The sequence below is a fragment of the Balaenoptera borealis genome (genome assembly GCF_965194805.1).
Source record: "Balaenoptera borealis genome assembly, chromosome: 4".
Taxonomy (NCBI): Eukaryota; Metazoa; Chordata; class Mammalia; order Artiodactyla; family Balaenopteridae; genus Balaenoptera; species Balaenoptera borealis.
The window spans coordinates 2,126,895-2,148,724 of NC_138861.1; the positions used below are offsets into that span (position 1 = coordinate 2,126,895).

At 39.4% G+C, this 21,830-nt stretch overlaps 1 protein-coding gene across 8 annotated transcripts in view; it reads left to right on the plus strand.

The window, feature by feature from the left end:
• Positions 1-21,830, plus strand: part of GRIA2 (glutamate ionotropic receptor AMPA type subunit 2) — a 164,530-nt gene that overhangs the window by 100,887 nt on the left and 41,813 nt on the right. For all 8 annotated transcript variants that reach the window (XM_082391325.1, XM_082391326.1, XM_082391331.1 and 5 more), the window contains 6 exons: positions 1,822-1,983; positions 16,740-16,907; positions 17,166-17,270; positions 17,944-18,054; positions 19,577-19,783; positions 20,275-20,645. In XM_082391325.1, coding sequence (XP_082247451.1) covers positions 1,822-1,983; positions 16,740-16,907; positions 17,166-17,270; positions 17,944-18,054; positions 19,577-19,783; positions 20,275-20,645 — 1,124 coding nt within the window. The remainder of the gene's footprint in view (positions 1-1,821; positions 1,984-16,739; positions 16,908-17,165; positions 17,271-17,943; positions 18,055-19,576; positions 19,784-20,274; positions 20,646-21,830) is intronic.

Below are 21,830 nucleotides of genomic sequence, written 5' to 3' on the forward strand. Positions count from 1 at the left end.
TCAGAGATAAATAGAAGATCTTAAAGTTTATGACAGGTGGGAAGCCAGAAGGAGTATGAAGCAGGTCACAGACAAAAAATATTTAGAAATAATGCTATTGTATTTTTCAGTAGAAACAGTAAGTCAGTAGAACAATGCCTTCAGATGATCAGGGTTTCAACTGAAAATTCTATACCCAGCCAAAATACCAGTCAAGCGTCAGAGAAAACAAAGGTGTTTACAGACATTCAGTGTCTCAGAAAAGGTACCTCCACGTGTCTCAGGAGACTCCTGAGGGCTCTAGCTGAAGAAAGGAGTAAAAACGGGAGAGAAAAGTGATGGAGGAAACAGAGAAGCTACTCAGAAAAGAGGGGAAGGGGCATTTCAGGAGAACAATTGCAGAGCAGATGAAAGAGGAACCATTCAGATTGCAGCGTTAAGGTGGAAGGCTCCAGGATGCAGGGGAAAAGACAGATGACTTGATATGTTTCAATATTTTATTTGAAAAAAGCTTTACCCATATAAACATGAAAATTTTTACATGGAGCAACTGGAAAAAAAACAAGAATAGGTATAGAGAAAGCTCTAGTAGTGAAAACAATGAAGCAATCATTAACATTAGAATAAAATACTATTAAAGAAGGAAAATGCAATCCAAGCACATTATTTGGCTTTGCTCTGAAAAACAGAATTCTAACTGTGAAAACAGTGAACATTAAAATGGCTGAGGAGATAGATGTCTTGCTTATGAGACTTACATACTCATCTGGCACAAGTGTAAACTGAAGACGAAAATCTAACATGGGTAAGTTAGGAAAGAAGAGCAAAAATGTGTCACGCAGAATTACAGAGGTAAATACCCGAAAAACAAAAATTACTGAAATTGATTGTTTTGAAGCAGCTTAACTGAGGCATGCGTGGGTCAGAACAGAAAATCTATGATTTTTGTTATATACATTTTCCTCTATTTGCATAATTTGATAAAAAGAAAAAACAAAAATATGAGCCAATAACAGAGTAATTATCCTTCTCCACACAAATAATATTAAACTATATTTTTAATATCAACAACAAAGAAAAGGCTCTCAGATTTTAGTCAAAATATTTCCAATTCTTCTGTGTGATAATAAGGAATAAGTGTATAAGATGAAAATATTTATAATTGTGACTTTTTAAAGTTGTGATTTCATCTTTCAGAGAATGTACTCCCAAACTGAGATATAATTTATGGCAGCACAAGATTTGAAATCAGTGGAAACACTATATGATAGCTTTAATAATGACTGAATTCATTCTAACAATGCAGTAGAAGTGGATTTTTAAAATTTAATACATTTTATAAAAACTAAGTTTCATGCTTAAAGTGAAAATGCTTAATTGTTCTCAAATAATGACAAAGCATTTGGTTCCTTCCCTTCTCATTTAAAAGGTTTTTATATCACCTGAGAGAATGAACAATTTAAATAGAAATAACCATCACACAATGTTGTAGCTCTTGGAGAAGTAGCTTAATGTTTAAGTATCTGGTGGTGCTTTGTTGTAGATACAGTAAATAAAACCCAGTCCTTATCCTTGGAAGATTTCTCAGTAATACAGAGAACTTTTATGTAAGTATGACCAATAAACAATCATTGATTAAGGACCCACTATGACCAGGATGAGGCTAGGTGCTGGGGAAGAATATTGGCTGTTAAAGTACATGAAACATTTACTATAGGCTTTTTATCTCCCTCATGAGTTCTTTGAAATTTGTAAAACCACAATGTATAGAGCTATTTGGTTAACATTAAGTTCTATTTGGTTCTTAATAGAAAGCATGACATAAATATGTTCTCTGTCCAGGGATTTACCGATGGAGACCTATTAAAAATTCAGTTTGGAGGTGCAAACGTCTCTGGATTTCAGATAGTGGACTATGATGACTCCATGGTATCTAAGTTTATAGAAAGGTGGTCAACACTGGAAGAAAAAGAATACCCCGGAGCACACACGACGACAATTAAGGTACCTGTCTATCGGGATCTACTTCTACCTCCATCACCATGTCTATCCCCACCTCCCCCTCCCCTCCATCCCCACCTCCATCTCCATTTCTGTTTTCATCTCCACCATCTTCATCTCCACCTTCACCTCCATCCCCACCTCCACCTCCACCTCCACACCCACCTCCATCTCCATTTCCCCCTCCACCTCCACCATCTTCACCTCCACCTTCACCTCCATCACCAACTCCACCTCCACCTCCACCGCCATCTTCACCTCCCCCTCCCCCTCCACCTCCATTTTGATCTCTATCACCAACTCCACCTCCACCTCCCCCTTCCCTCACCCTCCACCTCCATCTCCATCTTGACCTCCATCTCCACCTCCATCTCCATCTTGACCTCCATCTCCACCTCCACCTCCATCTCCCCCTCCATCTTTACCTCCCCCTCCCCTCCCCCTCCCTTCCCCCTCCCCCTCCCCTCCCCCTCCCCCTTCACCTCAATCTCCACCTCCACCTCCACCCTCATCTCTATCTCTAACTGCTGGTGAGTAGCCTGTTCTCTGGGACGCCTTAGGAAGAAGATAAAAGTCTCAATTTGTTTTTGTAATTAACAAAATAAATATAATGATTTATGTAATCAAAGAAACTTTGAATGCTATATGTCATGCACTGCTCGGTAATAAGTGCTATCCAGACTCATCTTCTATTCTCTGTGGGTCTGGACACCTTGAGGTCTTCACTGGTTTATTCAGTGTACTTTATTGTGTATATACATACATGCATATATTTACCTCCAAATATGACATATTTCTGCTGTTGATAGGAAGGGTTTTCTTTTTCTTCTGTTTGTCACCTGATTGAGAGCAGAGATAAGAGTAAAACCTGAGGGAGGAGGAAGAGTGAGTGAGATGAGATCGTGTTCACTTTTTGTGACTAGGTTTATGAAAAATAAAAGCTGCAGAAAAGAATATTGTCAAATGTATAGTGATCTGTTTATCTGTGTATTATAATGCAGGTGGTGCAAGAACCAGTCAGGGACAGTGTCATTTCAGTTGCTCTCATAGTTATGTTCATACATCCTGGAGAAGTTTTGTTGATGTTGTTGTTTTCTGCACAAATTGAAAAAACAGATACGTTTGGCTTTAAATTTGCGTCTGGCTGTGAGACTGGTGCTAGATAAGAATTAGAAGCTTTAAAGTTTTCTACTTTGGGGTGTGTAAATGGATCCTATTAATTCAATGTCAAATTTAGGAAAGCATCCCATAGGATGTTAAAGCATAGCCCAGAGCTAATTTTTTCTCTAAAGTAGGTGACTTCTTGTTTGGTGACCTTGACTGAGATTCAGCACTGTATACATTTATAAAGGGCTTGAGGGCGTGTGGCCGTGCCACCATGTAACAGGGCTGCTTAGGAGGGAGGGGGCCCCATCAGTGTCTGTCTCCGCCCGGGTTCAGCAGGGGTCTGACTGAGGACCACGTCCCCTGGGATTGCAGGCTTCCCGTCATCCAGATGTGGTGCCGGTTAAGTTCTCTGATGGAGCGCGCACGTGGCATTCACCCTCAGACGGGACTGATGTTCCTCTGCTCGTCATCGTGTAGCCTTCCACTGCTGCTGGCTGTGAGGAGGAGGAAAGCAAAAGGAGATGATTTTTTTCTCATGGAAGTCATATCGGTATTAAAGTTCACGTGCTATGCATCAAAGCGCCAGCGGATTTAGGGGATTAGAGATCTTTGGCGATGCATTCTGCTAACATTTTTGCTAAGACCTAGCACCAGAGTTCACTCTGTTGGTGACCTTTCTTTGCTCCCTTCTGGCTGTAACATTTCCCTCCAGAGCGGCTCCCTTTTGGCTTCTTCTGACAAGTTTCAGAAAGATCGTGATGGCCCTTCCTTGTGGGGCGCCGCAAAGAGCATGGGCTTAAAAGTTTAAAAACACACTCTCTAGTAGGTCTGTGTCTTTATTCCCGTCTTGCCCCTAGGTTCTTCAGAACTTTTTTTTTTTTTAATTCCATATATGTGTGTTAGCATACGGTATGCCGCATAGCACAGGGAGATCAGCTCGGTGCTTTGTGACCACCTAGAGGGGTGGGATAGGGAGGGTGGGAGGAGACACAAGAGGGAGGAGATATGGGGATATATGTATACGTATAGCTGATTCACTTTGTTATATAGCAGAAACTAACACAACACTGTAAAGCAATTATACTCCAATAAAGATGTTAAAAAAACACACAACAAAACACAGCCTCTTCCATGGGCTGTGTATCCCTTGAGGTAGTACAAGGACCCGCCCCAAGGCTACACTGTTGTTCCCTGACGGCCCCTCCCTTGTCTCTGCAGCCCCTCCCTTCCCAGATTAGCAGCTGTTTGAACCTGCTGGTTGGAACTCAGGGAAGGTCCTGGAAGCCCGGTTAAAGGAGCGCAGGCCCTGCACACACCCTGGTCCTTATCAGCAGCCCCGCCCTAGAACCATTGCTACAGAACTCCTCACCAAATCCACCCGGGTTGGGACACACAGTTTTTCAGGGCATGAGCCTGCTGTGTCCCCCTTTGCCTGGCAAAGCAATAAAGCTGTTCTTTTCTACTTCACGCTCCACCCCCCAAAAGTAGGCTCTCAGTCACTTTTTGACCCTCAGCTCAAACATTGAACAACATTTACAAAGACTTACTGAACACAGCTTTGGAAACATAGGTGCCAATAGGAGATATATCTTACATGGTCTTTGAAGCTTGATAAAAAGTACTGAAAATCTGTGTGGAGGACTTGCCTTTGGGTGGGAGTTCATCCTAACACGGAGGCATATTGCTAATGCACTAGACAGCCGGGAACTCAATATATTTTTAAAAAATGACTCTTGACTTTGATAATCCAAAGTCTTACGGAGGATACAAACATGCCAGTAAGCAAATATAATAGAGAGTGATACATGTAAACTGTGGCAGCTGCTACACATGATTAGGACAGTACAGTAGGAAGGCTTTCCAGAGGTACGACGCCTGAGCAGGGCTTTGCCTGTGGTTGAGCAGGAGGGAAAGTGTGGGAGGGGGCTTGGGAAAGAGTCTCAAAGCCATGCAGCAGCATAACAGGTCCAAGAAATCGGGAGGAGTGAGTTGTCAACAGGTGTAAAGAGTAATTCCAAGACAGGACTTTCATGATTGTTTCTCTCATGATTGTTTCATGCACAGAAGAAAGGAAGAAAAACTGGATAGGGAACGATATACCATTTCCTAATACAAACAAGCATATATCATCTGTCCAAGCGAAAATATCTCGAATGCGGTCATCTCTTTTTACATTGTCTTTTGGGTCATTGACTGTATCAGGTATGTTGCTAGATAATTTAAATCGTAAACTTATGCTATAGGCATGAAAGCCTGTAAAAATATAATTCATTACATCAAATCCTCTCCGTGGTTAGGCATTGGAAATTATATAACTTATATCAAGTTGTGGGACTATTAAATTAATAATTATTTAAAACTTCTAGTCTTCCTTGAAAGTTAATGCAGCTTCCACAGCTTCCTAATTAAAATCAATCTTACTCAGTAAATACAAGTAAAACCTTATGTGTTTCAATATTTAACATATTTTAATAACCACCGAATATAAATTGCAAATGTTAAATTTCTTCATTCTTATATCCTGTACCAAAAATAACTCTAGTGATTTAAAATCTGACTCTCTTTCACTAATGTGCTAACTTGGGGCAGTATTCACTTATTCATTCATCAATTCATTATACATTTTACTGAGTTTTTATTCTGCAAACGGTCACCGTTCTAGGTGTCAGAGAAAAGACAAAGTTCCAGTCTTCAAGGGGTTGATCGTCTTCAGGCTAGAAACCAGCAATCACCTTGTATTAACTTTGGTGGAAGTTGTCTTACTGACGCGTTAATATCAACGCGTTCTCAACTTCTGATTTCCACCTCTGCTCCCTCTTCATCCCCTGAAAAACTATTCCTACAACAACCCTTCCCTCTCAGTTGATGGCAACGCCATCTTTTCAGCTGTTCCTTCAGCCAAGGACTTGCAAGTGTCCCGGAGCCCTCTCTTGCCCGGTGGCCCACATCCAGTCTGTCAGGAAACACTACGCCTCCTCTGCACCCACCCTAAATCCAGCCCCCATGGCCCTGCTGCCAGGTGACTGCAGTGATCTCCTAGACGGGGTTCCCTGCCTCCTTACCGACCCCTCTCTCTCCCATGCTTGCGGTCCTTTTAAAATGTAAATTACATTATGTCCCTGCTGCTCTCCAGCCCCCCAGCCCCGTGGCCATTCACACCACAGCAGCACAAGCCAGACTCACCCCACTGGCCACGAAGCCCTACATGCTCCGCCTTCCTCTCTCGGGCTCCCCCCTCACGCCCTCTGCTTCAGCTTCAGTGGCCTTTCTGCCAGTTCTTTTTTTTTTAAATTTTTATTGGACTATAGCTGATGTACAATGTTGTGTCAGTGTCAGGTGCACAGCAAAGTGACTCAGTTATACAGATACATAGATCCACTCTTTTTTAGGTTCTTTTCCCCATATAGGTCATTACAGAGTACTGAGTAGAGTTTCCTGTGCTCTACAGCAGGTTCTTACTAGTGATCTGTTTTATACATAGTAATGTGTATATATCAATCCCAATCTCCCAGTTTATCCCCCCCGTCACTGCCTGGTAACCATAAGTTTGTTTTCTACATCTGTGAATATATTTGTTTTATAAATAAGTTCATTTGTACCCTTTTTATAGATTCCACATAGAGGTGATATGATACGGTATTTGTCCTCCTGTCTGACTTACTTCACTTAGTATGATGATCTCTAGGTCCATCCATGTTGCTGCAAATGGCATTATTTCATTCTTTTTTATGGCTGAGTAATATTCCATTGTATATATGTACCACATCTTCTTTATCCAGTCGTCTGTCGGTGGGCACTTAGGTGGTTTCCACGTCTTCGCTGTTGTAAATAGAGCTGCTGTGGACATTGGGGTGCACGTATCATTCTGCCGTTTTTTAAGCACGGGAGACACGTTCCCACTTCAGGGCCTTTGCACTGGCTCTGTCCTCTTCTGGACTCTTCTCCCCTTAACATCTGCAAGGCTAAGCCTCCTGCGCTCTGTAGCTCTTTGTTCAGGTTCCATCTCCTTAACGACCCCAGAAGCAGGTTCTCTATTTAAACTTGCAATCTCCCACCCATTAGGGTGCGTTCCATCCCCCTTCCCTGCTCCAGCTTTTTCGTATTTTTCCCTTTAATAGCTCCTAGTGTACTGTATTTGTAATGAATTTATTCATTACCTTGTTAATTGTCTCCTCCATCTTGAAAGTAAGTGACATGGGGGCAGGGATTTTTTGTTGGTGTTTGTTTGTTCACTGATTTTGTTTGCTCCCAGGCTCCTAGAATAAGGCCTGGCACAGAGCAGCTATTCAGTAAAGGCTTTCTGAATGAACAGATAGAGGAAAGCAAAAGTTCTGTGGTAACACCCTTAAGAGGCTCCTAACCCCAGTTCTAGACGTAAGAAAAGGCTTCCTTCTTTGAGGAAATCATATGGAATTTAAAACCTGAAGGAGAGGTAGGTATTAGGAGAAAGAAGGGGCAATAACTTCCCATAGAGAAAATGAGAAATTAAAGTCTGGCGTGCAAGGAAAATATAAATATTTCTGTAAGGCTGGAGTCTGAACAGAGGTGTTTGGGGGGAATTCTGAGAAATAATACTTGTAAAGATGCAGGCTCCAGATCTTGAGTGCCTTGCTGACCTACTAAGGAATGTTTAGTCTCATTCTGAGAGCAGCAGGGACCCCCTAGAGGAGAGCCATCACCACGGTTTTGAAACAGGAAGATTATGGGCTGCCCTGGCGACAAGAGAACTTGGTGGCAGGAGAGCTTTTAGGGCGATGCAGGAACAATGCAGACAACGGCTGTCAGTTGTCTGAATGGTGGTTGTGGTCTGAGGAGGGGGGAGAATAAATGGATTTGTTGCCAGTTCTCTCCATTTCTTTAGAAATAATAATCGCAAAAATCACAACCGTGCATTTATAATGTATTAATATAAATTCAGCTGAGAGGACTTTGTGGATGGAAAACAAGACTCAGAAAAGCAGTCTCCTTCCTTCCTTCTGTGTTCTTGGTCCCTCGTCTCATGCCAGGATTTGCACAGAAGGCACAGAACAGAGATTTGCTGAAATGAAGAGGAATAAAGCGAAAACGAGGGCAACACTTTGAAAATATCGTCACAGAGAAAGAAGAAAATAAGTAATTATCATTGCTATAGGATGGGGTTTAAATTCCTGCCCTTAGCATCTGTTGTGTTCTTTTACTCAGCCATGGCAGAAAAGTCGTGTTATTTTACGGGATGAAATAGAAAATTGTGTAGTAATCAGACCTGAACCATCGCGGCGCCTGGGTTTAAATGGGACAATTAAAGGGAGCATTTTCCCTTTCTCAAAAAGATGTGGACAAAGAGGCAGATGATAGAGATGATTTGCCACTATCTCCAAACTAATTTACACACATTTCTATTTTGAGATGGATTTTCAGGGTTTTCGGGGTCTCAACAACCTGCAAGATGTAACCATCCATTCTACTTTGTCAAGTGGACAGTTTGAACCTAGTTTGACTTGTTTCTGCCAGGCCTGCCAGCGTCAAGGAATTCAACCCTAATACAGGACTGACATTGTGTGCCACTTAAATAATGGCTTTCCTGCAAGAATCCCGTTTTACTCAGGAAAAGACTTAAAGCAGCAATTCGAACTTTCTTAATTGCTATCCTAAGAGACTTATTAGACCTGTCTGGAAATAGCATAATCTTCTTGAGTTCGGTAATTAGTGCTGTGCATTAAATAGTGCCCTGGTGGCTTCATAGAATTAATTCTGCTTCTCGAATGTTTTAACTGACCAAACCCACTGCTGGCACACTGTAGTGTCCTACAACGAACATTAAAGTATTTTGACACGCAACAAAAAAGAGGCTTGACAAGTTTAGTCCGTTATGTTTTGTGGTTTAAAAAGTGTGTTTATGACTGATATAAACCCATAAATTGAAAATTTGATATTGATAACATTACATATTTCATAAAAATTACTTGAAAAATAATTTATTAAGCTATTGAAATACACCTTACACCATGAAAAATAAAAATACATTACCACTGCTTGAATTATAATGCAGGATATCTGGGTTCATCTCAGGTCCACATTTTTTTGTCTGCAAAGGGAATAAATGTCCACGATCTCTGAGATTTCTCCCAAATCTCTAATACCATGATCATGTGATGTGCAAATTTAGGCATGCAAAAGCATATGCTAACATTTCTAATTTTTGCCAAATTTATGACCCTCAAGAGGCTCCTCTGTCTCTTAAAGATTGTAGTGACTTTCAGCAGGTCACCTCTGCTGAAATCAAATCTTAAATTACCCTGGAAAATATTGGTTTTGTTGTTCATAGACTACAAAAAAATAAGGAACTTTCACCTGTTAGAAGGTGCCTAAGAAGTGGGGAGCATCAGGGGGGAGGAACTTATGCAACGAACAAAGTAAAATATCTGCCTCTAAGAAAAGCCTTTACCTACCGACGGGTGGATCAAAGCCAGACACTGTGTTGATTCGAGTATCTTTTTTCTATCTTGATGAATCTGATTCGTTTTAGCTGAAAATTTGAACCCCTAAGTGAATCTAGTGTTTCAGAATGTAAAAGTCTTGGTCCTTAAGCAAGATTTTCCATCAGGGTCAGTAGCCAATCTGGCTAATTTAGGCAAAGATATGTTGTTTTTAATATATTCTTTTTACATTCAAGAGTCTTTCTCCCTAGTGTATTAAAAATTATTTTTATTATGCATAGAGAATGATAAAAAAGGATGTTAATGGTGGTTTCCTGCCAGTGGAGCTGTCTTTTCCCCCTTGGAAATGTGATACAGCTTGTGTGCTTACTGAAGATGTTGAGTTTTTATTAGCTTTCTAATTAAGACTTTATTTTTGTAGAGCAGGTTTAGGTTCACTGCAAAACTGGGCAGAAAGTACAGACATTTCCCATATATCCTCTTCTCCTGCACATGCACAGCCTTCTCCAATATCAACTCCACTCACAGAGTGATACGTGTGTTAGAATTGATGCGCCTTCATCGGCACGTCGTAACTACCCAAGGTCTACAGTTTACGTTACTGTTCACTCTTGTTGTTGTACATTCTCCGGGTTTGAACAAACGGACAGTAACATGCTTTCGTTATTATAGTTTCAGACAGAGCATCTCTGCTGCTCTAAAGGTGGCTCTACCTATTCGTCCTTCCCTCCCCCCAGCCCCTGGCAACGACTGTCTCCGTAGTTCTTACTGTCTCCATAGTTTTGCCTTTTCCAGGAGGTCATATAGTTGGAATCATACAGTCTGTAGCCTTTTCTGATGGGCTTCTTTCACTGAGTCATATGCATTTAAAGTCCCTCCATGTCTTTGCGGAGCTTGGTAGCTCGCTCCTTTGTAGCGATGATCTTATTCCATTGTCTGCATGTACCCCAAATTATTTATCCACTCATTTGTTGAAGAATATCTTGGTTGCTTCCAAGTTTTGGCAATTGCGAATGAAGCTGCTATGAACACCCGTGTGGTGGTTTTTGAGTGGACGTTTGCTTTCAGCTCCTTTGGGTAATAAACACCAAGGAGTGTGATTGCGGATCATATGGTAAGAGTCTGTTTAGTTTTGTAAGAAGCAACCTGTCTCCCAAAGTAGCCATATACACCATTTTGTGTTTCCACCGACAATGAGTGAGATCTCCTGTTGCTCTAGTGAGGTTTAGTCTTACTGGAGATTTTGCAGTTTTATGCAGTGAAGCTACAAAGGTCACACGTTCAAAAGGCTTAGAGGAAATTAACGATGACCTTATCACAGACAGGTCTTTTCCAGAGGTTAGACTTCAGTTGAATTTGAAATGAAGAGAAGTGAATAATTTTAAGTTTATAATGTATTTCATAATAACGTTTTTCTTTTCTATGGCTTTAGTTGATTCTAGGCCATTGCCAAGAAGTTTAAAAAAAAAGACTTTCTAAAATTTTCTTATGAGCTTAGTTATTTTTCCTAGAGCTCATCATTTTTGACTATGTTGATAATTTTGTAATGGAGAAACTGAGAATTGTTATATTGTGTAAGATTCTCTAGGGAGATATCATTCTGTTGATAATAATTTTAACTAAATAATTGATGCTATTTTTAAAATGATTATGTAAAATTTATCAGTCTAGAAAACTTACAGCCCAAAGTATGTTACACAAACGCTCTTTTTATGGAAAGTAATTGCTGTTAAGGAAAATGTTTAAATGGTAATTAGTTTGGTCCACGCTGACCAAACAAAGTTAAACTGGAATTGTTCCTGCAGTATTTCTCAGGGCCTTTAGTATGCCAACATGAGAATCATCTTCTGAACTTATTGGATCCGAGACTCTTGTAGATCAGGATGGCAGTTTTCAAAACGTTGTAAAAACAAACTAGTTTTGAACAAGTTAGATCGTAATAGAAGGAAAAAAGAAGGCAAACATGCTGGTTAATAACTTGCATTTTTAGCATATTTTTCAACACATCCGGCTTCTCCTTTCCTGTAACTTTATTCATTTGATGTGGAATTTGCCCAATAAGGGGACCAACAGGTCCAGTGTGCCTGGGACTCCAGACTTGCTGATCCAAAACTGGGACAGGCCCAGGCAAAGCAGGAAGGTCAGTCACCCTCATTACTTCAGAAATGCAGAGATCCGGGTTCAAATTCCTCCACCTTTGTCACATATTTTTGTGACCCTGAGAAAAATATAACTTGTAACTTGCAATCTTCACCTATAAAATTGGAATACAAATATTTGTTGCATAGAGGTTTTTTGTTTTTTGTTTTATTTTTAAAGGACTTACTAGGAAACTATCCAACTCAGGTTTGGCTCGTACAGAACTAGGTCAACATGAATTCTTCCTTTCTCCCTCACCTTCCTTTCCAACACTACTATGACGTAGAGCAGACATTGTCCTCCTTATTTTATTGATAAGAAACTTTGGACACTGATGCTTTAGTTAACTTGCTCAAGGCAACAGAGCTGTAAATGGTAAAATCAGGACTTGAGGCAGCCCTGATAGAGATCAGAAGATGCTGTATTCCATGCTTTCTAAACTATACTCGGTTCAATTTCAAGTGTCAACGAATATTTGGAAAGTGGCCATTCATAGGAAATTTTGTAACACTTTCATAATGCTAAAGCCTAGTACTTCCTTTTTGAATGGTATTTTTTTTTCTGTCTTCACACGGTGCAGGTAACATATGTTTCGGAATAAGTGCTATCATTATGAAGATCCGTAATATTTTATATTATAGCCCATTTATCCTCTTTGAATATTCATTAAATTTGAAATGTATATAGAACTCCTTTTCATCTCCTCTTTTTTTTTGGCTGTAAGACTACCCTTTCAGGTATCAGTGATTATAGTAATGCATTATTAAATAATATCTGATGACTATTGGGCATAACAAACATGTTTAAAATACATATTTTATTTTATTTTTGAATAAAATGCATATTTTATTTTATTTTTGAAAAATAAGTCTCAATAAAGATACATTTGAAATGGAATAAAAAGCACATTTGGAAAATGGACCATAAAAACGTTTTCCCAGATTTCTTCTTCAAGTGTGGATAGGAGTGATTGTGATATAGCATCACAGAACATAATGGTCCCCATTGAGATATAAATTTCCAACTCAGCTGAGGGATTTCACAGAACATAAACGTCAGGGCAGAGATGATGCATTTGTTTTCGAAGAAGGAGATCTTTTACATCGCCATCACGTTCCCTTCAAATGAATTTACATCTAGTTTAGTGAATGGTAGAATAAAACTGAAATATTTAACTGTCCAATCAAAAACGTGATATATTTGTTGAGAAAAATAAATGAGCCACATGTGCAGAACATAAACAAGAAGGAGGTACGGATACAGAAGCTGTTGATTTTCTCTCAGCCCTGAATTGTGTCTATGATTGTGACTTTTAATTTACAGTGATAATAGGCTTGAGACTTGATTAGATCTGAACATTTGAAAAAGGTTGGAAGGATTTTTCTTCTTAGTGAGCTCATGCCCTGAGTCATAATGATCACACACTGTGTGGACTTAAATACTTTTAGTTCATTCAACCTCATCTTATTTTTTAATGTAGTTCACCAACATTTATAGACCTCTGAAACATTTTGCAGATGGCTTTATAGATTTCTCATAGTAATGTGAGCAGGGTAACTGAAGGAAGAGTCTGCCTTTTAACTATGATCATTACTCTCAAATACAAACTGCAATACAGCTTTCTGTTTCTGATTCAGTGACCTAAACTTCATCATAAGAATTAAATTAGCAGTGGATGGATTGCCATATAAGAAAACAAACTAATTGTTTTTTTTCCTCTAGGAGAATAGAGACAGTCATATAAATGAGGCAGAAAAAAGCTGATGTGATATCTCTATTTCTCCAAGAAGTCTTTTCCTAAGTAGATATGACTTAAAACAATGCTTTTGATATAATACAGTTTTTTTTAAAAAGGTACATGGTTATTGTAGAATACTTGGAAAAGAAATATCATGTATGTTTCCTCCCTGTTATTCTAACCATTTTGTTTATTTTTCTTTCCTTTTTTTGTTGAAGGGATATCACCATTGTTTATTACTCTCACTTTTTGTTGAAAACACTTTAGTTGTAATACTGTTTTTTGCTTATTTTATAGCTAACATTATTTGTATTGTTACATAACCATTATTAGTAGAACTTTTTAAGGGCTACATAATACTTCCACAAGGCAGAAAGCATAGTGTATTTTTTTTTAAAGAATTTTTTTTTGACGTGGACCATTTTTAAAGTCTTTATTGAATTTGTTACGATATCACTTTTGTTTAATGGCTTGGTTTTTTGGCTGCGAATCATGTAGGATATTAGCTCCTCGACTAGGGATCGAACCCACACCCCTTGCACTGGAAGGAGAAGTCTTAACCACTGGACCGCCAGGGAAGTCCCAGAAAACATAGTTTTTAAACATTCCTTTACTCTCGGAAATCTAGGTTCCTTCTAATTTTTGCATATTACAAATGATGCTGAAATGAATATCTTGTGTGAAAATTCTCTGTATTTGAGAATATTTTCTCAGGATAAGTTCCCAGTAAATGAAAATTACATTTTCAATCCAGGAATATAAGTTGCCTAAATGGATATGTAACACAGTATATTTTGCTAATATCTTGCATGTACAGTTTGAAGGAAGAGGTTGCAGATTTTGGAAAAAAATAGTGACGGGTTTTATTTAGATCCATCTAGTAGAGGTATTTCCAGGAAACTTAACTGCAGCCATCCAGGAGATAATCTAGGTTTGTCAAGAAGGACTCACGAATAGGCCTGCAGTGGCATCGCTTAAGAAAATTTAGCAGTAAATGTGAATATCTTATCACAGTTAACAGCATCAATCACAGTTCTGCGGGCTCAAAATCATTTTCTTTTTCTTCTTTCTTCTTACCACATTTCCCATCAAATTTGATTCATTCATGGGATAAAATGAAACTGATTCAACTAAACTATTTCATGCAAAGATTAAGTGATAACTTCACATTACCATTTTTAGCATTAAAAACTCGGAACAATTTCTGGATGTGAGGAGAGGATAATTCATACCACATAAATTACTTTCTCATTTGCTTTATTGTACCATCTCTCATATTAAAAATAAACAACACAGGCATCTATCCACCATTGGACCGATTTATAACACTCTAATGATATATTGCAATTATCTGTTTCTGTATCTTTTCACTGAACTGGGAGGCAATGTGAGTCCCATAAAGATAGAATCAGTATCAAGATCTCTGGCCTGCCTTCCTTCCTTCCTTCCTTCCTCTTTCATTCCTTCCTATTAATTCTCTTCAGTGTGCCCAACTGTGCCCTGGGCTCTGAGAATTCAGTGGTGACATAAGTTTTCTGCTTCCCTAGAGTAACCATTCTAGTGGGGAGGAGAGATGAAGTAGACAAAGAATGCACGAAGAAGATACTCAGATGCTGGTAGAGACTATGAAGGGAATAAACAAGATCCCATGAAGGAGAGTGATTGGGTGGGCTGGGCAGGAAGGGCACTGCTGAGGAAGTCATGTTCGAGTGTATGGATGCAATTTAAAGCCATGGACTGAATGAGATCACTTAGAGCAAGCAAGGGGGGTGATGTGAAATGGAAAATTTAGAAAATCTGTCTTAACAAATGTTCTTGTGAAGGAAACAGAAAAAGATGGTGGAAATTGGAAGGAGATATGGATCTAAAAAGCAGTTATTATATCGGTCGATATCTACCTATCTAATCTGTCTATTATCTGTCCATCATCGTCATCCACCTATCTATCAAATCTACCTACCTAGCTATTTCTTTCTTCTTTTACTTGTGGTAGGAGATACTGGAGCAGTAGAATTGCTAATAGAGATGATCCAATAGAGAAAAAAGGCTGATGCGGGATATTGAGGGTATAAGTGCAGAAAAAATGTCCTCAGGAGCATGAGGGGCGGGGTCAGTGTGAGGCTGGAGTGGCTGTTCTGAGGAAGGGGAGTGGCCACCTCGAGCCATGCCAGCTCAGGAGGGAGATGGAGGGAAGGTGGAGCTTGGTAGTTTTTGGTGGAAAGATCAGTTGGTTCTGTCTGTTGGCTTCTATTTTCTTGACGACCGGGAAGGCAGGGGAGTCAGCAGGAGAGAAAGAGAAGTGTATAGAAGTGTACAGAGAAGACAAAAAGAAGGTATAGAATAGTCACTTTTGAGAGTGGAAGAACCAAGTTACTGAAGAAAGAGGAGGATTATTTGGAAATGTTGAGGTCCTGTTTTGGATTTGTGGTCAAAAATTTTAGCGTGTCACAAAATCAGTATGGTATGGCATTTTCCCCCCAGCTTCACTGTACTTTTGTTACCTAAAGACTGAAAAATACTGAATAACAGAAATTTCCTCAGCAGTAATTAAAGCTTTTATGTTAAAATGTGATTTATCATTATTGACAGCAGTGTCAAACGTAGATAAATGGCAGTATATACACATGCCACAATAATACTTATCCAGCCCCTGACCGTGCTTAGTACACATGTATTGATAGTAGTTTTTTTCTGCTTGGCCCCAGGCTCCTAAAATAATCCTGCTGCCCCACTGGGATCTGAATACCATAAGCTTGTAACCAGTATTATCATAGATTATTGAAGCCTGAGGGGACCTAGAAATCATGAAGTTTGGTTGTTCTTCTCATTGGGTATCATAATCACCTAGGAGAGTTTAAAAACAAACACTCAAAAGATCACTGCAGATCTATATGAGCATCACTAGGGTGGAATTAGAGATTAAGGATCCCCAAAATGATCAGTATTCTTTCCATATTGCCAGATGAATCTCCCATTAGACAGTGGAGAAACATTGATTTGTTAATTTCATAATTTCCCGTATCACCAGGTCAGGCCATAAAGTGATGCTCTAATGAGAAACTAGTTAGAAAAACAAAAACAAAAGTGAAAACATCAACACAATTATTATGAAAAGTCTCACCTGAAATAGATGAGATGTTAATATAATTGAAAATGTTTAGAATCAAAGGGACAGTCCATAGTTCCAATATTCCATACTACTCCTCTTACATTCTTAGGTTTCTAGAGATAGAAATTGTGCCTAAATTCTTGGACCCTGATATGGTATGTATGGTGGGCAACTGGAATCTTGATTGCCAGTGTACAGTGAGCCTCTGAATTTTCTCCCATTCTTATGAAATGTGTGTGGTACTTTTCAGTATACTTCCGCTCTGACCTATGACGCCGTTCAAGTGATGACCGAAGCTTTTCGAAACCTACGGAAGCAGAGAATTGAAATCTCCCGAAGGGGGAATGCAGGAGACTGTCTGGCAAACCCAGCTGTGCCCTGGGGACAAGGGGTAGAAATAGAAAGGGCTCTCAAACAGGTCAGTCACTGAAAATGATTGTAATGTGACTTAATGATGGCCACTATTTTTTCTTGCTGAATTAGTCATTCTCGTTTTATCCCTTCTGTTTTATAAAGAGGGAATATTATTTCCTAACTACACAAAGGTAGGTTGAAGAGCAGAAACCTAATAAGTGTCGTTTTCTTGACTTGCATCCCGGGAGAGTCATCTGGTCAACCACTCTGTATCTGGTGGAAGTGAATTTATAACTGTGCTCCTTTCCCATTTCCTCATTAGGTGCAGGTTGAAGGTCTCTCAGGAAATATCAAGTTTGACCAGAATGGAAAAAGAATAAATTATACAATTAACATCATGGAGCTCAAAACGAATGGGCCACGGAAGGTAAATCATTAGTGAATTGAAGGCATTCTCTCTGTGTGAGGAGGTGAGTTAGTGAACCCATCACCTCATCTTCCAGAATCCTGGAGACATATATTCACATAGCTGGATTCAACAACTTCCAGAAACATATATTTTAAAATATGTTTTCTAAATAAACTCTATTTATTTCTGGTAAGTAACCCTGAAATGTAATTTTAAGATATAATAAATAAAACTGTTATACTTTTTTTTTAGACAGAAGTAGAAAAAGAGTTTAATGAGAAGAAAAAGAACTGTTGCTGAAAGATTATGGTTCGGGAGACCAAACATAGCTGGTGCAAATGTGAATGTAACTGTTCAAGTCAACATTTTTTTTTCTTCTGTTATGGCTGAAATGCCATTGTTTGGATTTTATTTATGTTTCTATATGATCACTCCCACACAAATTACCCTTGGAGAGTATGAAAAGTGAACACGAAGAGACAAGCCATTTCTAAGAATTGTTTTTGTTTATTTTTATAGTCTCTTTCTATTCCTATTAGATTCACATGCATAAAAGGTACATCTCTGTTTAGAACAAGCCTAGTTAGTGTAGGTGTAATTTCAGATTCAAACATGGGTTTGAAAATAACTCAGTGCTTTGCCAGTAGGAAGGTCATATGTCCAGGTGCCCGCCTTCTGTACCCTTTTGCAGATCGGGTACTGGAGCGAAGTCGACAAAATGGTTGTTACTCTCACCGAACTCCCTTCTGGAAACGATACTTCTGGGCTTGAGAATAAGACTGTGGTCGTCACTACAATTTTGGTAATTAGCTACATATGCCTCTGTTTTACGTTATTTTTCTTAAGAAAAATATCTGTCAACTAGAATCGCTGCTTATATTTTAGGAGAATAACTGATACGGTGATGCTTTTGAATGTTTTAGTCATTCGCTGCATGCTTATTCTGTCAGAAGGACTCACAAACACGAGCTACAACACTCAGAATACATCTTATCCTCGTCAAGACTGAACTTCAGCTTCACAGATAATTGGTAAACTGGTGCTCACACGGGTGGACACCTAGGGCAAGTCTGGAAGAGCCTTCCTTGTATTCCTCCCATGTTTTACCTTTCCACTCCCACACGATTCTGGGTCCATTCTGTCCTTACATTTGTTACCTGGTTTAATAATGTTGTCAACTTCTCTATATTCGTATGGAAAGGTGAACTCCTGAAAGACAAGGGTGATCTCCCTTCTTTTTAACTCTGAGTCTCAACACAGTAGTTGGCACATAGCTAGTGCTAAGTGAAAGTATATTGGCTGGATGAGACAAAACTGAACTTGGTCTTGAACGTCGAGGCTTTGGATAGATGGACGGCAGATGTCGATTATGACAAGAAGCTGTTGGGGAAATGAAATGGAGGAAATATGTGATTTTGCAGCAAAACAGTCTGATTTCGTTTTACTAAGTTGTGATGTAGTGAATTTGTGAGATTCATTATGGTAACAATGTTGAGAAGAAAACATAGGTTAATAAGGGATTTGCATAAGAACATTGATTGGCACTTGGAAAAGTCTTAATAAATGTAAGCCAGACATTTGAGGATTTTTGCCTGAATCATGCCACTGAGAGGAGCTATCTCACTGAACCCCAAATATCCTCAGTGCCACTTTCCAGTGGAGAAAATTTGGGGGCTGGTGTTGAGTCATGTTTTCATGCTTCCTTTTTATGGTGTTCACGGGGGGGGGGGGATTCTACTCCCTAGCTATCCGTGTAGCATAATTCTAGGGTATTCTATCTCATAGAGGAAGTGAGCTCTCAAGTCTGAGAGGGTAGATTCCATACCTCACTATGGCAACGACTCTTTGAGTCTGGGCATCACTGGTCATGGAACTGATTTCCACAAGAACCTTATCCTCGAACTCGTAGTGACACAGGGTTTTGGGTGAATGCCGGTTCTTTGGGGTCAGGGTAGCCCTGACTTAGAATAAGAGAGTGGTGGATCCAGAGTTGACTAAAACAGATGTTAAACCACATTATTCCTCTCTAAACACTAGGATTACAGACACTACAAGGGGACATACTAACAGTTTGTGCTTTTGAGTCTCTTGTTTACTTTGGTATGGCCAGGTGCCAGCCATGTGCATGAAATACAATGAAAGATAGATGAGGACCTTTGATCAGAAGCATTACGCTTAATTTTTTCCCAGTCGTATCTTCCACTGTCTGTATTCTACAACATCTCTGGCTTACAGGTAATAATTAAACCAGAAGATCTGAGTGGATGAGAGTAGATCAGTAACACAGTTGTTCTGATCAACTAGAGCACTTTCTTTCCATATAGGAATCTCCATATGTTATGATGAAGAAAAATCATGAAATGCTTGAAGGCAATGAGCGCTACGAGGGCTACTGTGTTGACCTGGCTGCAGAAATAGCCAAGCATTGTGGGTTCAAGTACAAGTTGACCATTGTTGGGGATGGCAAGTATGGGGCCAGGGATGCAGACACGAAAATTTGGAATGGGATGGTTGGAGAACTTGTATATGGGGTAAGTACTGCGCTTCTCAAAGATAAAGTCATTACGTTTGAACTCGCGTTGAGTGAATGCTTGCCTTCCGTGCAAAGTACCAATGTCTGAGGTGGTGGGTTTCCCACATTACTCTAGGAATGCCGTCTTATTTCCTTGTGCACATTTGAAGATGAAGGATGAAGTCAGAAGCAAACATGCAGATGGAGACAGGCATTTCACCTGTCTTGAAGCCTATGGGCCATATGCATTGTTCAAAGATTGCCAAGGCGTAGAGGCAGATGTAGTTATCATAATCAAGCCGGAAGGGTGTACTCTGTATTTATAAACAGGAGGGATATTTGGGGAACAAATTGCTTTTCTTCTGTTAAGTATTTACTGGGATTCCACCAGGGAAGTAATGATTCCCATTCTCCTGATTTCCTTTCCTTCCCTTTGATCCAATAACGTAACCACGATTCCTTCCTGACCGTGACTCCTGGTTCTATTACTTTCCTTTGTTTCCCTTACAGAAAGCCGATATTGCAATTGCTCCATTAACCATCACCCTTGTGAGAGAGGAGGTGATCGATTTCTCAAAGCCCTTTATGAGCCTCGGGATATCAATCATGATCAAGAAGCCTCAGAAGTCCAAACCGGGAGTGTTTTCATTTCTTGATCCTTTAGCCTATGAGATTTGGATGTGCATTGTTTTTGCCTACATAGGGGTCAGTGTAGTCTTATTCCTGGTCAGCAGATTTAGCCCCTACGAGTGGCACACTGAGGAGTTTGAAGATGGAAGAGAAACACAAAGTAGTGAATCAACTAATGAATTTGGGATTTTTAATAGTCTCTGGTTTTCCTTGGGTGCCTTTATGCAGCAAGGATGCGATATTTCGCCAAGGTTGGTTACTCACCTGCTTCGACTTTGTGCATTTTAGGTCTCGAGTGGACATTCATGGTGTTTATGAATTCACTGTAAAGAAGTTAGCAGCCGCCGACTGCCTGTCCAAACAGTGTAAGACTCGTAAGGACAGACTCTTAGCATCGGCGTAAGCCTGTGAAATATTTGAGCAATGTTCTTTGGACGTTGATCCTATATTTCCCTGGTGAGATTATACACACCATGGAGAGGCTATAAAATGCATAAGGTTCCTTTCATTCCACGCCTTCTTGGAGGGGTACCGTGTTTTTGCTGCATATTCTCATTTTACAGTCATCTGTGTGTTGATCCACAGACCTGTATATGGGAAAATGGGCGACATTCCTTACTAACTGCAAAAGCGACAAAACTTCATTTGCACACATCTCATCTCTCTCTCTTTTTTCTTTCCCCCCATTATTAGCTCATGGAAATGACATGAGAGAGATATTTATAAAATTTGGTTTTTTTTAAAAAGGTTAGGTTGCTGGGTTAAAAAGAATGTATGATAATATATTTCCCAAGTATCTAGAAATATATAGGTGGGTAATAATGATGGCTGATTGTTACAAACGCTTGTGCCATATTGAATAGTAATACACACACAGGATGGAATAAATTCATACATCTCTATTCTCATTATGATATTTTAATTCCTGCCCTAGGATGCCTAAATATAATGAATATACCACAAAACACACATTGCCTTTATTCATGTCACATACATGATTAAGAATGATAGCCATGTCTGGTTCTTCAGAGGAATAAATCATACTTTTCCTAATGTGATTGCTTTCACATTTAAAGCCTATATGATTATCGATCTACTGGCACATTTTAATTTGGGCTCAATTACCCTCCTTTGATTCTATGGGTATCTTAATAACTAACAGAGGCAATGGCTTCTTTAATACTATTTCATTATTGTTTTAGTTTTTGAGCACTTTGGGGATAAGAAGTGATTAATTTCAAAAAACTATATGTGAAGCTCAAAATTTTGTATCTTCCACGATCTTTTTTGTATACTCCACCCAGCAAGATAAAGGGAATATATCATGTATGCCGAAATTATCAGTGACTCAACTTCTCAGATAGCAGGGCACATTCTTATGAATTTTATGGAGCTGAACAATCTTAATTCCATCAAATTCCCTGTGGCTTCTCTAT